General features: G+C 35.9%; 1 protein-coding gene across 8 annotated transcripts; it reads left to right on the forward strand.

The window, feature by feature from the left end:
* Window positions 1–1,704: 1,704 nt before the first annotated feature.
* Window positions 1,705–15,951, forward strand: LOC149262289 (uncharacterized). Of its 8 annotated transcripts, none has more exons than XM_089383866.1 (5): window positions 1,705–2,221; window positions 14,864–14,988; window positions 15,180–15,266; window positions 15,360–15,452; window positions 15,625–15,948. In XM_089383866.1, exons 2-5 carry the CDS (start codon window positions 14,941–14,943, stop codon window positions 15,820–15,822), a joined length of 426 nt encoding a protein of 141 aa, XP_089239992.1. In that variant the 5' UTR covers window positions 1,705–2,221; window positions 14,864–14,940; the 3' UTR covers window positions 15,823–15,948. The 8 variants fall into 8 exon arrangements, with proteins under 8 accessions (XP_089239992.1, XP_089239972.1, XP_089239978.1 ...); XM_089383846.1 differs by lacking the exon at window positions 14,864–14,988 and having other exon boundaries at window positions 1,705–1,851; window positions 1,983–2,221; window positions 15,625–15,947; XM_089383852.1 differs by lacking the exon at window positions 14,864–14,988 and having other exon boundaries at window positions 1,705–1,851; window positions 2,022–2,221; window positions 15,625–15,947.
* Window positions 15,952–16,459: the final 508 nt, after the last annotated feature.

Genomic DNA, 16,459 nt, shown 5'->3' on the forward strand with positions numbered 1-16,459 from the left:
CAAGTTCATTCCTTTTGATTGATTTACAACAAACCTTAATGCCTCACTTTTCTTATCCTCCTCTTCCATTCTCCAACAAAAACTTATTAATCTTATATCATAAACACTTTATATAGGTAAGCATTGTAATCATTTTCCTCAACTCACACGGTACCTTTACACCTCAACCCATATAAGTGGACCTAAGTCCATGGCACAACCCATCACACTCTAAGATGGTTCTAATTGTCTCCTCAAAACTAGGACATAACACACCTTAAATGCCAAATGGTTAAGTCATCCCAAATTTGTGGGATTTTTTCCTTCATGGAACACATTCTAGCTAGTGTTGATCAAACACAATGCACTAACACCACTAACACACACTAAAAGTCCTAGATACCCTTACGCTGTGGCACGCACCCAAGCACTTCGACTGCACCTCCATAAAATGCACCTTCAACTTTGGATGTCCCAAAATAGTAATATCTTAACCCAATATGGCCTACTTGTTAGATTTGTGTAGTTCCCTCCTTATCAGATCCTTGCACCTCCTTGCACTCCATGGTAAATCTACTCTAATGGTCACCTTCCAAGTTCCAACACTTCCTTTCACTTCATGACATAACCACCGATATACATTACAAGAACCTTCAACTTCTTTAGTGGGTTGCACATCTATTTCACATTTCTTCTCCATCTTACAAAGTGGTAGTGCCAAGGAGAGAGTATCAAGTTGAATCAAGGATTGCTCACTTAGTACCACTACTAAGTTGCCTTCGTGCAACTTGTCAAATCCCTTAATTTTGTTTCACAACTTCTCATAGGGATTAACTTGCTTGTATACACTTCTAAGTGAGACTACAATCCCCCAACCTCTCCTCTGTAACCCTTGTTAGAGTCTTCTTAGACGTGCAATCATGCCTCAAGCTGAATATAACACTAGCATCCCAAATGTGCATGCTCATTCCATCTTTTAATGCTTCGCTGAAACCACATTATGACACTGCTTAAAATGAAATGTTTACATCTTAAGACAATGTACCTACTTTGCTTATGACAATCTAAACTATGCAAGTGGCTAAGAGAGGACTATATTTTCCCAGGATGAAAATATAGGGTCTTACAACCCCATTCACACAATAATTTTAATATATTTCACCCGAAAAAAGATACATACCCTACTCCTTTCAAATTTATCATATAATTTTAAGAAATTAACACTTGTTATTAACTATTAAATAGACTTACTATATATTCTCCTTTGTTTGCACCCACCTTATATGTAAAAACATATAAATATTATCAATACAACCAAATTAAAATCATATTTTTCCATTTAAAAATTATTAAATTGAAATTAAAAAAAATTACACCTAATAAACTTAAACAACAACCATAAAATTATATTATTATTATTATAAATATTTTCTAACCTAACCAATAACCAAAAACATTATATAGTTACTTCTTTAGTGGTTTGAAAAATAAAAAAATGTATTTATTGTTTTAATAACACCTAATAAACTTAAACAACAACCATAAAATTATATTATTATAAATATTTTCCAACCTAACCAAGAACCAAAAACATTATATAGCTACTTAACTAGTGATGTGAAAATAAAAAAATGTATTTACTGTTTTTCACTATGAAATTAGCATTTTTGAAAAAAGGTAAAGCTTTACTTTTCTTTACAAAACCCCTCCCAACCCAATCTTCGTTTACGTTCTAGAACAAGAAGGAGGATCTGTTCGCTTTTCGCAGGGCGGGAGCGAAAACGAGATTGCAGAGATTTGCGAATTAGGGTTTCACCAGTAGCAGACACTCGAACCCCACGATCGGTTCTTCAGTCCATTGACGGCGCCAAGGTATGTTCCATTTTTAACTTCAATGGGTTTCCACCCGCACATTCAGTCTTCCACATAGAGAGGAGTACACGCATTTCAGGTTTCTGGTTCAAAATCCAGTGTGTTTTTAGCAGCCACTCTTGTATGTTTAGGTTTTAATCTCTGTGCTGCAATCTGTTACTGTTTGCAAGGATGGCGCTGGCATTTGATGAGTACGGGAGGCCATTTATCATAATAAAGGAGCAGGAGCAGAAGACCCGAATCAGAGGCTTAGATGCTCAGAAGGCCAACATTGCGGCCGCCAGGTCTGTTGCGAGAATCCTCCGCACCTCACTCGGCCCCAAGGGAATGGACAAGATGCTCCAGAGCCCCGACGGCGATGTCACCATCAGTAAGCTTCTCTCCCATTTATTGAATCTCTATTTCTGGGTCGGTAAAACCCCTTAAAAATCTAAAAATCTGAAACTAAGTAGAATTTATTTTAAAAAACTTATGATTCGTAAGTAGCAGTTACTTTAAAAAATTTATAGGTTTTTCGAAAGGAGTGAAATAAGCAAATACTCTGCGATCTGCTTACTCTTCCTCACAAACTGTGAGGCCCGCCGAGCTAGATGCTCTACATATGACGCTGACTGCCTACGAAAGCTCCCGAATGGGTGAATGCGTTGAGATGTCACTAACATTGAGAGATAGACACTTTCCAGGGATCTACTTGGCGTAGAGGTACTTTTGGCGGGCTTTTCACTAACCAAGAAACTTCGTTTACAAATTATTTTGCTCAAAATAACACCAATTGCTCGACAGCAGAAGGTTCATAAAGAAATGGAAATAATAATTTTAAGAAGAATTTCGGAATAAAGAAATAAATTATATAAATGTCCACAAATGATGAAAGGACATTAGGTTAATGGGACTAAAACTATATATTGATGCTGGAGTGCTTAAAGGTATTCGCTGAAAAGGAGAGACTACAAATAAGATTTCAGATTTAACAGAATGACGAACGATATAAAATAACAAAGGGGTGATTATCTCAATTGTTTGTAGCCAATGTTGTTGAGCATCTGGCTGGTTCTGGTTACGTGTTAGTAGGTAACTAGTTTAAATCCCCCAGATTTAGGTGCACTAGTCTATGTCAACAGTTTTACGAAGAATGCCATTCACAAATATGGAGAAGCATCTCTTGGATTTCCTTATCAGATTTTCAAGGGTTATAATAACAGATAAACCTGATACAATGAAGACAAGCATCTGGCTGGTTCTGGTTATGTGTTAGTAGGTAACCAGTTTAAATCCCCCAGATTTAGGTGCACTAGTCTATGTCAACAGTTTTACGAAGAATGCCATTCACAAATATGGAGAAGCATCTCTTGGATTTCCTTATCAAATTTTCAAGGGTTATAATAACAGATAAACCTGATACAATGAAGACGAGACTAATAGCAGAAGCCTAGAAAATAAATAAGTCCTAATTTATCTAAGCGTCAAAGGAGAGGTATGTAGGGCCATAAACCAGGCTGGATTCTATCCTGACAAACTTTATTGAAGCTCATCAGACTGCAAAGTTTGACGGGTTACGTGTGGAAGAGAGAACCCTTGTGATGGGTGTCTGTCTAATGTCTACAAGATATAAGTTGAGAATTATAGCTTTTGTAAGATAGCATACCTAGATGGCCTTGTGGATTATCTGGATGATCTCAACTGTGCTTGGTAAGGGTGCTTCTGAATCACTGATCGTCTGTTATTTTTGCTCATGACTGGTGCATCTACCGGGTCATCGATGCTTCATCCAGCTGAAAAAAATGATGCAATCAATCTAGTGGATCTGGGTCTGGAGGACTCATGCATGTCCTGCTCTTAGAGTATTTGGTTCGCTTTACTTTGTTCTTGAATAATGAACTCTGCTTTCACTGTTGTGGGGAGATTCCGGTCTTAATGGATTTTTTGTTGTCATTTCAAAATTTGTAGTGGAGATAGTGGATAAAAGCCATGCACTGCAACAATGCTCCCAGCCAGATAATTTCATTAAATTTTGGAATCTAATAAGAAAAATCGAAATCGAGTAATAGTTTGTGTGGGAAGCAAAGAAAGTGAGAAAAAAAATCTCTTAGCTTTGAGCTTCATTTATGTGTACTTTGTATAACGGCTACTTGGTTAACTTAGTAGGTCAGTCTTTATTATCTAAAATATGCATATTGAAGATTGGATATGACGGCAGTTTCTCCCTCTCATCGCCATTGTCAACATGGTCGTCAGTGAGCATCTCTACATGAACAGAGGATCTATTTGTCCTTTTAATGTTAACAAATTTATAGTTAATTTATAATAAATATTTTGATGTACATGTACATGAGGACTGATTGGCGCCGTGAGCAAATCCAGGCAAGGGTAGGGGGTTCAAGAATTTTAAGGAAGGTTGCCTCTTGTTCATAATTGTTGTGACAATTTTTCTGATTACTGGAGGTTCAAGAATTTCAAGGAAGGTTGCTCTTGTTCATAATTGTTGTGACAATTTATCTGATTACCTTGACCTCCCCGATTTCAGCATACGTGTAACTAGGAATGGCTATAAACCATAGTAGCAAAATTTGAATCCGAATATGTATTCAAATACAACTCAGTATGGAAAATACCTAATAAAGAAATGCAGCATGGTTCCAATATGGAAATCTATATTTCTCAGTATGAAAATAAGCGTTTTGTTCCATATTTTAGAAGAATTTCATCCTCAGAACACACTAAAACCAGAAAAAGCAATTTATTCTTTGAAAATTTTGCAATGTAGTTTATTTTTAAGTGTTTTCTTACTGTTTTTTTTTTTTTGAGGTTTTTGCTCTGTTTTTTTGGGGCTTATATGTTGATGGGTATCAAAGACATTATAAGGTAAGTGAACTGTTCTGTATCTGCATTGCAGTGAAAACATACTGAATTTTGTACTGTTGCCGAATTTCCATATAATAAAGAGCAATATGACCAAATCTTGCTACTATGCTATAAACTAGATTTCCAGCATTGAAATCCCCTTGTGTATTCAGCTATGGGTCTTGTGGGTCATCTCGACTCCCTCCATGATAGTCCTTAGAACATATTCAGGTTTGTATTTGTTCAATAGAAATGTAGGGAAACAAATATTCCTTTCAAAGGTGTATTAATTCATACAACACATATTTAACATTTTACTAAAATATTACTTTTACTTACTTCCATATCCCACTACTTCTATGACGTTGCACCGGTTTGTGCAAATGCTAGTTCTATATACGATGTAGGGTTTCAGGGTCGGCGACAATGCTCTTTAACTTTTTTAAACATTTATATCTTAAAATGGGTTGTTATATTGGATGTAGGGTTTCAGGTCCGCAGATATATCCTTCTCCGAGGGGTTTCAGGAGGGCCTCTTACGCCGCGCCCCCTTTTCAGGTACACGCATTTGCAAATATTTGCATTGTGCTATTTTTCTTTCTAGGTGGCGGATTGACTTGATCGGTGCACGGACAAAGGTGCATTTTTGGATAACCGATGCGGCTGGTTCAGATCCTCATATGCAATCGGATAGAGGTGAGTCTAAGCCTTGATTTCTTTTGTCCCTCTCAACCCATATTCTCTTATCACGATGTCTTTTTTGTTTTGTATTTCCGCTTCACATTTTCCAGAAGAGGTGCTGCTTATATTTGCTTTCACAGACTCATAGCAGGCATATTTTTTCAATCTGTGTTTTTTTGGCGCATTTATTGGCTTACATATCGATTGATATTGATATATTTTCCCTCAATTTTTCTAATCTTTTATTTCATCTGAGTATAAAGAGATACATTCTGTAAATGCTTTAAGCTTCGAGAAATATCAGAACGAAAATATACATTCTTTGCTAAGCCTGAAGAAGGCATTGATATTGATTGAAGGGTCCTGTAACTTCTCTAAAATTCAGAATTCTTCTTTTGAGGCACTTGGATCATCTTTCAGAATACTGACTGTCATAAGAATCCCCATTCGAGGATGCAGAAATATGTTCGTGTAAGATATGACAATCCTTGATTTCACTTCATAACCTTGAACCCTCAGCCAACTGTAGTCCTTCCTTCCTCAAGGTGTCTGCTTCACCATTTAATTCTTTGTAGACATGTTCAAAGCACTCTGAAATAAAAACGGACAGAACGTTTGATTTCATCTTCTACTACTGCCATTCATCCAATTAATTACTAACAACTGATGAATTTAGTAACACTTATTTAACAGATTCTTCTCCTACAGGAAAGTAGCACAGTCTGAATTTAAAGGCTAATCGAAACAGTAATCTGAATGTCGTTTGAGCCTATAAACGGACACAGTTAGAAAACATGCACAGAACATGTAGATCACTGTCGAGAACCCCTGTTAATGCTATTCCATTATCATTGAATAAAAAGCTGCATCACTAACATATCTCAGTGCAAAATGCACTGCCCCCTTCCAAGTATTAGAACTTGTGTTTTGTGGCAACCTGATGAACTTGCCTAGGCTGCACCATGTACTGAAAGTGTTGACTGCAAAACAAATGTTAGGCCTTGTGTTAACTAAGTACATGAGGAAACCTATCAATTCCCTGTATACAGATGTTCATCAAATCTGAATTAGAATCAGCAAAGTACAATGGATTTACTACCACAGGGGAGTAGCCATGGGTTTGCAGTACATCATTTGAAATCTCATCAGAATTTCAATTGCATACACTGGAGTAGCCATGGGTTTGCAGTCCATCATTTGAAATCTTCTAAGAATTTCAATTACATACTTTTTCTGTCCAAGGAACACTTCACCTGCACTTTGCTACACCCCTAGAGCCAGCAAGTAGTGCTCCAAGTCATGACAAATTCTCTTGCCAATTTTGCCCTGCACCAGTTTGTGGATTCCTTTTAACTTCCTGTGAGTGTAAGATTGTCTACATATGGGACTAAAACAAGCAGATTAGAATGATCTACCAAATTGTAAAAATTAGAATCTGCATCTGTCTCAGTGAAACCCAAATTTGAAAGTTATTCATCGATCTTGGAGTGCCATGCAAATGGTGCCTGTTTCAACTCATAAAGGGCCTACTTCAACTTGTAAACATGGGTCTCAAGCCTATTCACCTAAAAGCCTCTTGGTTGGTTTATTCATATAACTCCTTAATCAACCTATTAAGAAATGTTGTCTTTACATAAATTTGATATAAAACCCAATGGAAGATTGTTGTGAAAGACATAGTAAATCTGATAGAGGTATATTTAGTAACAAGAGCAAAAGTCTCCTCATAGTCAACTCCTTTTTAATGGGAGAACCGTCCAGCCACAAACCGAGCTTTGCAGTTTTATATGCTGCTATCTGGTGCATTCTTAACCATGCATGATTGTTGTAAGAAAAACTAGAGTCAAATACTGACTTCTCCACTAGTCTAGGCACTATCTCCTACCCATCATTCTTTAGGAGGAGATGTATTCCTCCATCATGGCATTTTGCAGTACTTGCTTCCTTACTACCGTTACTAGAAGGTTTTGTTTCAATAATGAAAGATATCAGTGCAACATAACTAGGGAACTTTTTAGGAGGGTGGCTTATTTGAAGGGAAGTAGTTGGAGCACCAACTTACTCTGTTGCCTCTTTTAATGTCTAGATTAGCCATCTAGGCTTTCTAGCTGAACTTGAAGGTAAAGAGGCACCCCTTGCACTTCCAAAAGCTTGCTGATCTAAGTATGTGTTTCATGATCTTTTTGATTTCTGCAGATCTGTTTTTGGGATACCAAGCTCTTCTGCCTCCATGGTCACTATTGGAGGTTCTTGAGACTTAGAGGACCATGCATTTTCTTCAAACTTGGTATCTCTGCTCACAACTACTTTATGTTGAGATGGAATGTATATTCTATAAGCTTTTGAGGTTTCACTCTAACCTACAAAAATGCCCTTCAAACTAGAAGGTTCCAACTTGGTCCTTTTCCCATCTGGAATATGAATGTAGATAGGACAACTGAAAAACTCAAAGATGTGTTACTTGAGGCTTCTGAATTCCTCCAGTCTTATCCTTCAAAATTCTGTGAGGATACCTATTCAAAATATAGACAATGATGAGACATATTTATACACAGAGACACATGAGCAGAACTAGATCATGAATCAAGGCCCCAAACTACTGAGGGTTGTAGGGAACTATCAACATTTTCTTGATTCTTGATTTCATGCAAAAGGTATCAAACTCCTTTGGTTTTTGTGAATTAAGTCTAGGACTTCCTAGAAGAATCATCAATAAAATATTCATAGTAAATGTTACTTGATAAGGAAGTTGAAGAGATGGGCCCACATACATTTGAGTTGATTAGGTCAGAAACCCCTCTTGACCTATGTTTACTGCCAGGAAAACATCCTTTACATTCTGGCCAAGTGCACAACCTTTGCACACTCCTTTCTTCTCAGCCTTGAAGATTGGCAATGCCCACACCATGTTTTTCAAGATTGGCAACATTCACTAGTGCAAGTGACCTAGTCTCTTTTGTCAAAGCTCACACATGTTGTCACTATCATACCCTAAAGTTCTTATAGGATTCCCTTGCAATTTAGGATGAGGACTTGTTGATCTTCAAAGTTAGCCATATATGTAGGATCTATCATCACTGAAATTGGAAAGAGATTTTTAGTTAAGCTAGGTACATACTAAACATCATTAACTTAGTAAGCTTAAGGATATCACTTGATGGATCCCACTCTTGCAACTGGATATGTGGCATCATCACCAAGTTCTACTAAAGGTACTCTTGTTAGAGGTTGTATGTTTGCAGGCTCCACTGTCCACATACCAGTCCACATCAGACATGATGTCAGATGACAGGCATGAGACCATTGAGAAGTGTATCTCGAGATTGGATGAAAGCTCATCCACTTGAGCTGATGCTTTTGTACTCTTTACAAGTTGCTTTCCCTTCCCCTTCTTTTGATGACATTGGAAGCGAAGTGCCCAAACATTTGACACTTGAAGCACTTGATGTGGCTCAAGTCCTTCCTTCCCTGGTTACAAGAACCTGGCTTCTCTTTCTTCCCTTTTTAACCCTTCTTAGTTCCTCTTTTCTTGTTGCCCTTCTTCGTCTTACTAATGGGGACAACATTCTGCTCCTTCTAGTTGAAGTCATTCCATAGCCTCTTCAAAATGGGAAGTTTTAACTTTTTTTTGGCCTAGATGTCATAGCCAAAAAGTTTCCAAAAAGAACAGGACCTATTTATGCAATGAGTACTAGCTTTTCACCCTTCACCTCCTCTCAATTACTGCAAGCTGATCATGGAGATCAATAATCTTCATTAAGTAGGAAACTACAATATCCTTTTACTCATTTGCAGGGATTAAGCTTATTTCTTAGCAATGTCTTCTGTTTGTTGTTCTCACTCTGATAGAGTGACTAGAGCATCAAACATGTACTTTATTGTGGTCTTTTTGGTGATGTGAGGGATCTAATGATCCTTCATAGATTCAAGTATGACTCACTTGACCTTGGCCATCTTCTTTTTATGATTTACCAATTACACAGGTTTGGGAGGCTCTACAACCAGTTTCTCAATGAAGTTAGACAAATCCTACTCCAACAATATCTTTGTGCCTAGAGGCGCTCCCCAGCCTGGTATGGAAGAGATGTTGTAATGTCGTGTCTTGTTATGTAAACATTTTGACTCGGTCAAATTGCATAAAATAGAAATGAAATAAAATAAAAAATAAAATTAATAATTAAAATAAAATTGAGGTAAAATAGTCAATTTATTGTTGGTGGTTTTGACAACCCATGGTTTTGCCAATGGTATTCTTATGTAAGAATAATTTCTCACTCTAGATCCATCTTAACTCCAGATCTATCGAGTGTCGAGAGGGATCAAATCTATTGAGGTGCAAACCTCTTTTAGAGTGAAAAGAAATTTGATCCCGCCAAATGCTTGGAAGATCTGTAGTTAAGATGGATGCAGGCTGGTTACCTGAGACTTCCCTGGGATGAAGTTAAGAGGGACCTTCCAATCTGTCCATGTATTTGAGATTGACTGTAGCCATACTACTGCATTGGAATATCACCTAAACGAAAGTTAAGACAGATCAGCAGCCTAACAAAGAACCCGACAACTTGAAACTTCACTGTGCTTTTCTCAAGCATGGATCACAGCATCCGATCCCTGGAGCCTCCTGACAGCTCCCTTTCATAGGTAGCAGTCCTACTATCTATTCAAGGATTTTTAGAATGTTTCAACAAACCTTTCTCTGATACCATTATGAATTTTTGTCTAACTCATTGTAAACAGATTCTTCTTCTAGTGGAAACTAACACTGTCTAAATTTAAAGGCTAATCAAAACTGCAATCTGAATCTCACTAAAATCTACAAACACAGTTGGAATACATACATTGGAACACACAGATCAATGTCAAAAACACCTGTTACTGCTATTCCAATACTGCTGAATAAAAATCTGCTAGAAAGGATTTTGTGTAAGAACTGAAACTAACCCTATTACAGATCCATACTCTCACTCTTTCTTATAAGTGACACCTAGGGTTTATAAAAATAGATATATTACTTAGATCTCTGGATCTGTGCTCTATCTAACTGATAAAAAATGAATTCAGGAAGACTGAAAAATAAAACAGAACTGACTCATCTAACTTTAGCACTTTATCTTTAACCTGAAGTATAATGATAAAATTATCTTATTCTTTTTATGGCTGGTCCATACATGCATGTGTGTGCCCTTATTGCTGGAATAGTAAAATTTGTGATGTGCTCCTACTGTATATTTATTGCTGCATTCTCACCAACAGATCATTATGCTGTTTGGAATTTAATGCTGCATGGATTTGTGTAATGCTGCTGTAATATAAGGTGCCCAGATCTGCCATGTGTGCTCCAACCTAGTAGAAGATGATCTGGGGTACACTATCTAACAACAATGAGCCAACAAACACTGGTATTTTTTTAAATGCCACTGTGGGCTGCTAGCTTTTAGAGTATTGTTAGGGAAATAAGCTCGGTGTAGTTATTTGATCCTCACCTAAATCTGTTTTAAATCTGATACAGTGAGAGTTATTGAGATAGAGAACACGTATGGCTTCCCTTTTTTGGGGGGTACCTTGACTAGCTCCATCAAAGTAATCCCCATGTTCCAGATTTGTCCATAGGAGCATGAATCAACTTTTTCTGTGTTGGGGTTGATGAAAAAGCTTTGAAGTTTGAGAAGATTGACTGACCTTGGAAGGCACATTGAAAGAGTTATATACCTGTCTTCAAAGATTTCAACATTTCTATCTTTCTAGATTCCCCATGATACTATTAGAGGAAGGCCTTTGAGGACTGAGTTTTGCTACCACTTTTTAGAGCACTCTTCAGCATAACCTCCTTGTCCACAGTCCTTTATCCTTGTCAAACCATCCAGATTTCCTTTATTAAGGACAAAATATCAATAAGTGGTCTATGTTATTTTCAACTCTTTTACACATGATACATTTTCTTGGACTTGATCCATTTCTTCTCTTAAGAACTTCCTATGTGGGTGCTCTATTTAAGATTTCCAACTGCATGTAAATAATGAACTTTTGAAAGGTTCTTATCCAGATGCTCTTCCACCATGAGAGTGTGCATTCTGGTCTGTCCAGGGTACACGATTCTTATCCTAACTTTGGAGTGTAAATCCCCAAGGCTGGATTTTAGACCAGACATGTTCATCATCAGAGTATTTTATATAAGCATGGCACACTTTTGATTTGTTTATAAATCCTTTTGATTGAATATTTTCTTGGCCTTTGAGTCGTCTCTCTGTTCAGCGCTATTCCAATCCTGCTGGCAAATGGAGGAGTTTCCTGGTCCAGCTGCCTGGTCTAGATTGAAGAGAGTTTATCACTGCTTCTGGAAGCTTGTACTCAGCTACACTACTTATCCATGGGTCTATAATGATCTTCGCCTTAGCCTCATTGCAAACCTTCCATGCCAGCAATCTGCCTATTAAAGGGAATGTTATAGTCAGTACTTTCAATAATATGGATGCATTGTTGATTGACTTGTTTGGGTTTCCAATCCAGTCTTCTGCTGAATTGGGCTCAATATATCTCTGAATGTGAATCTGATTCCAGAGGTCCTCTTTTGATATTAGTCTCCACATACACTTGGCTTTTAGGGCTTTCCCGAAGGAATGATATTCGATATGTAATGCATGTGGGCTGTTTTGTATACCTTTGTTTTCTTAGCAAAATATAGTCTTATATTATAAAAAACAAATCAAGTACTGTAATTGCTTTCTCTTTGCATCCATGCTAGAAGAGCCAACATATCAGATTGGGCATCATATTTGGAATGTCTCATGTCATTCTAAGGACAAAATACACAACAGTGATAAGATTCAATGTTTGCTTTTATTTTTATTGTGCTCTTTCCAGCTTTGTGGCTGGAATGTGTTGTAGGTCCAATTGAATCTGTATTGAGTTCAACCTGATTGTACAATGTATTTTTCTAACTTTCTACAAATGTGTTGTTTATATCTAGTATAAGCAGATGGGGGATAGACTCATGGAGTACTAGGCTTGTGCAGTTACATCCTGTAATTAATCTATTAAGATTGGTTCTGGTCTCCTTAAGTCCATATCCAGATGGGTCATGAGGGGAATGCAGAAGTTGATTTTGTATTCTTATCGGCACTGGGTCATAGATCCCACGATCTTTCATTTAATGTCTAGTTTTTGTCAATAATTAGGTTCTGTTCTTTAGATACTCCAATCTTTAGTTTTAACTTTTAATGTTTAGTGTTCTTTTATGGTGATTATTTTTTAGTATTTAGATCCTGTAATGATCCTTCTACTATGATTGGTTCTTTTTAAATTCTTTTCTAAATCCTTTTCTAAATCCTTGATGTCAAAGGAACACAATTTCGTTATCGAGTCAGGCAAGTCTTTGTTCATTGGAATTAAAAACATTTTATGGAAATGAGAGTGCTACCAGGAAAAAATTTAGATAATACAGTTCTGTAGTTTGATGCTACAACAAATTTTGTTTGTGTTGTCACTGCCTTGTTTGGTTATTGGTATCAATTCTATTTTGGTACTGCATTTAGATACTTCAAGCTACATCATTCCCACATAAGATTGATAGGAATTCGATTATGTAGTGATTATAAAAAACACTGCTGTTTATCTATCCTATTTTAGTACTACCACACGACTTGCAATTCTGCTAAACATAAAATACGAAATAGTTAAAATTTTGATCCATTTTTTGCTTTTGTAAGAAAACAATAGTTTATTTTAACCAGTGTTCCATGAGGATGTGTCCCCTATGGTGGGGTGCACGTATCCACGCTTCCCACACACCTAGGATGGGAAGATGCTCAGGGACACGTTTCCCCACGCCCCCTTTTAGGGAGACACAGGGAGACGCAGGGGGAAACGTTTCCCTACTGTGGGGATGTGTTTCCCCAAAAGGGGTGCTTCTGGGTAGCTCCCCTAAAAAAGGGCTAGGTGCTCCCCCTTAATTTTGCTTGAAACAATAATTTATGAGTGGGAAAGCTCAACATTCAACCCTAGGGCCCTATTAATTGACTTAGGATGTTTGAGAGTGGTTTTGACCTCATTTTATTTCATATGGAGAAAGTAAATTTCAGATTCCACTCAAAATGCATCAGACATAACAATTTTTAGGATTTCAGGAATGAGCGAATTGCGATGTTTCCATTGGGCTCTATTATATATAAGGGTTTGGAACTACCATTTAATCAAGAGCACCAAGCCCAAAAGCACCCCTTTTGAGGGGGGCCATGTTCTGCTTAATTTTTTTTCTAGTAACTGTTGTAATATAGAAATTAAAAAAAATTATAAAACAACCATAAAAAAAAATTAAAATTAAAAAGAACAACACATAACAAATATCAAAACCTAAACTAATTTGCAATCTCTAACTCACTCATTCGAGTTACCAAGCTTATGTCTACTCAGCTTGCTGCGCAGCACTATTTGACTTACCAGTTAACTGTTGCACCTCCTCCTCCATGGCACTCCTAAAATGCTCATTGGCCATTTTTAATCGTCAGTTTTAACTTTCGAGTCTTGACTTTAGATATGGATGACCTTAGACTGATTCTTTGACTTTCACTCTTTACTTTTTTTGAGTTTGAGTTATATCAGTTTACTATTCCAATCTTCAGGCTTAAGTATCTCTATAGTCTATTTTGGTTAGTACTAATTAGATTCTAGAATCACGAATTTAAATTTTAAATCAATTTAGAATCTAGAATGATGAATGATGAATTTAATTTTTAAATCAATTTAGATTCTAGAATGTTGAATAATGAATGATGAATATGGATCAATCTAGTTCATTATTGAATCTCGTGGTGTATGAATGAATGATGTATGTATTAGTATGAATGATGAGTATGGATCAGTGTATTTCATTATTTAATTCAATCATGTACGGATCAATGTATTTATGCTTTCATTATTGAATATATATAGATATATATATATATATATTATATATATATATATATATATATATATATATAAAATTATATACGGCCCCCATATCCCCTGCCCCTAATTTTACCTAAAATTTGAGGGTACTCTCACACGCCCCCTGTGCATCACCCCAGACATGCATCTCCCTATCCCGGAGTCTTGGTGGAACATTAGTTTTAACTTGCCAACATAGAAGGTTGAAAATATAGTATGACTTCATATTGAAATATGACCATGCCCTTCAAATTTGATGCCAGGTTGAAGAAGTATTTTACGAAAAGTATTTTGAAGTGTGTTCTAGTGTTTGCCTTTTAGAAAATGTTAATCTTTTTCAAGCTTTCTTTTCAGTTCTTATAACTGATTTGTTTGTTTTACATTAGTGGTTTATTTATAATAGTTAAAAAGGCTGACGAGATTTAATGGAAACCTTTATACCCACACCAGATATGCCAAAAAGACCTTAGACATGTGAATGCCAATTTGATGCACCGTTCATATTGTGCAGTTGTGATGTTTTTTGTTAACGATTGTGCTGATAGCTTTGTGTCGAATGATGCAGGTACCTTCAAGACAATTTATACCACATACGGGAATCACATGAGATGGATCTAGATTTGAAGATAGAATTCTTCAAACATGTTAACTAATGCATTCAACTGTCCAATGTCCTTAGGTAGCGGTCTTGTAAGATTTCTTCTGACAATATCTGGTAACAAGAGTATTATTGTAATCATTAAAATGTTATAAATAAGATATATGAAATAAAAATTCAGGTATTGAATTTTTCATTAAACATTATTTAGAATGTATTAATACTTATAAGTATCTTAGACATGTATTTGTATGAAAATAAATTGAATTGGTTTATGTTTAAGGACAAGGCATCCAAGGCGAGGTTAACCAAGACAAAAGTCACTCATCGTAGTGGCCATAAAGGTTTAAAAGCACTGATAACAACCTTTGTAAGTATATTAAACATGTGATATTTTTTTAATAAATTTTGTACTAGAAGAAAGTCATTGTTATCTAATTTCTCCCTATTTACTGATTGATAGGAACTAAAATATGGAAGACCTCCAAATCATTTGGAAAAGGAGGTGCTGCAGCAAAAGAGATGGGTTGAATTTGTTGTTTGGATGGACTCTATGGTATGTAATCTTAGTTGGATTTCCAATATACTTTTAAACCATATTTTCATTTTATTTTTTAGTACTATTAGATATTATATCTTACCTCATTTTATGGTTAACATTGTATAACAAAAACATGTGTTGTGTTATGTAATTAATACTAACATGTAATATTGATTTTTTTTGTCAGAATGCTATAGGTAATGATTGCCAAGACGATGATCCAAATTATGTTCAACATATATCAGGAGATGATGAGGATGAGGATGAGGATGATGGTGGTGAAGGAGGAGATGATGATGATAGTTGCGGTGTTGGTGATGATGTGGATCAGAGTAATGAGGATGGTCAAGATGATCATGAGGATGATCTTGGTGGTGGTAGCTAGGCATGCACATGCATTGTTTTTTATGAAGAAATTATTGTGTAGAATGACATTGTTATGTTTAGATGGGTGTTGTGAATTTACCCTATATCAATGAGACATTTTGATTTTGTAATCATACGATGAGTTTGATTATGTATGTTGTTAATTTATCGTAGAATAACGATATTCATGAAATATTTTGATTTGTTAATCATATTTGAATTTTACTTGTTTTGATTAAAAATAATACTGATTTTATTAGTATTATGTTGCTATTTATACATGTTTTGAAAATTTTTAATGACACATTGTTATTTTTTGGATGGATGTTGTCAATTTCTCTTAAATTTCTTTACAAATGATTTTGAATTGTGATATCTGCTTTAATGATATTTAGAAACTATCATATATTTCACTATGAATCTATAAAGGGGGTCATATATGTAAAGAAAAATATACTCTATATAAGAAGTCAAATGCGGATGTAACCATGGATGCAAAATTGAAAGTAAAATTGGATGTTAAACTAAGAATTAATACAAAATGCAAACAATTGACATACAAAGTGTTTAAATTAGAAGTGAAAAATTGTGCTAGTTGACACAAAGAAGGGAACAAAACATGGCATACAAACGGATATCAAATTGTGGGCAAAAAC

This window comes from Pinus tabuliformis, chromosome 6 (genome assembly GCF_031772625.1).
Source record: "Pinus tabuliformis cultivar Carrire ecotype Pingquan chromosome 6, CPIR1, whole genome shotgun sequence".
Lineage (NCBI taxonomy): Eukaryota > Viridiplantae > Streptophyta > Pinopsida > Pinales > Pinaceae > Pinus > Pinus tabuliformis.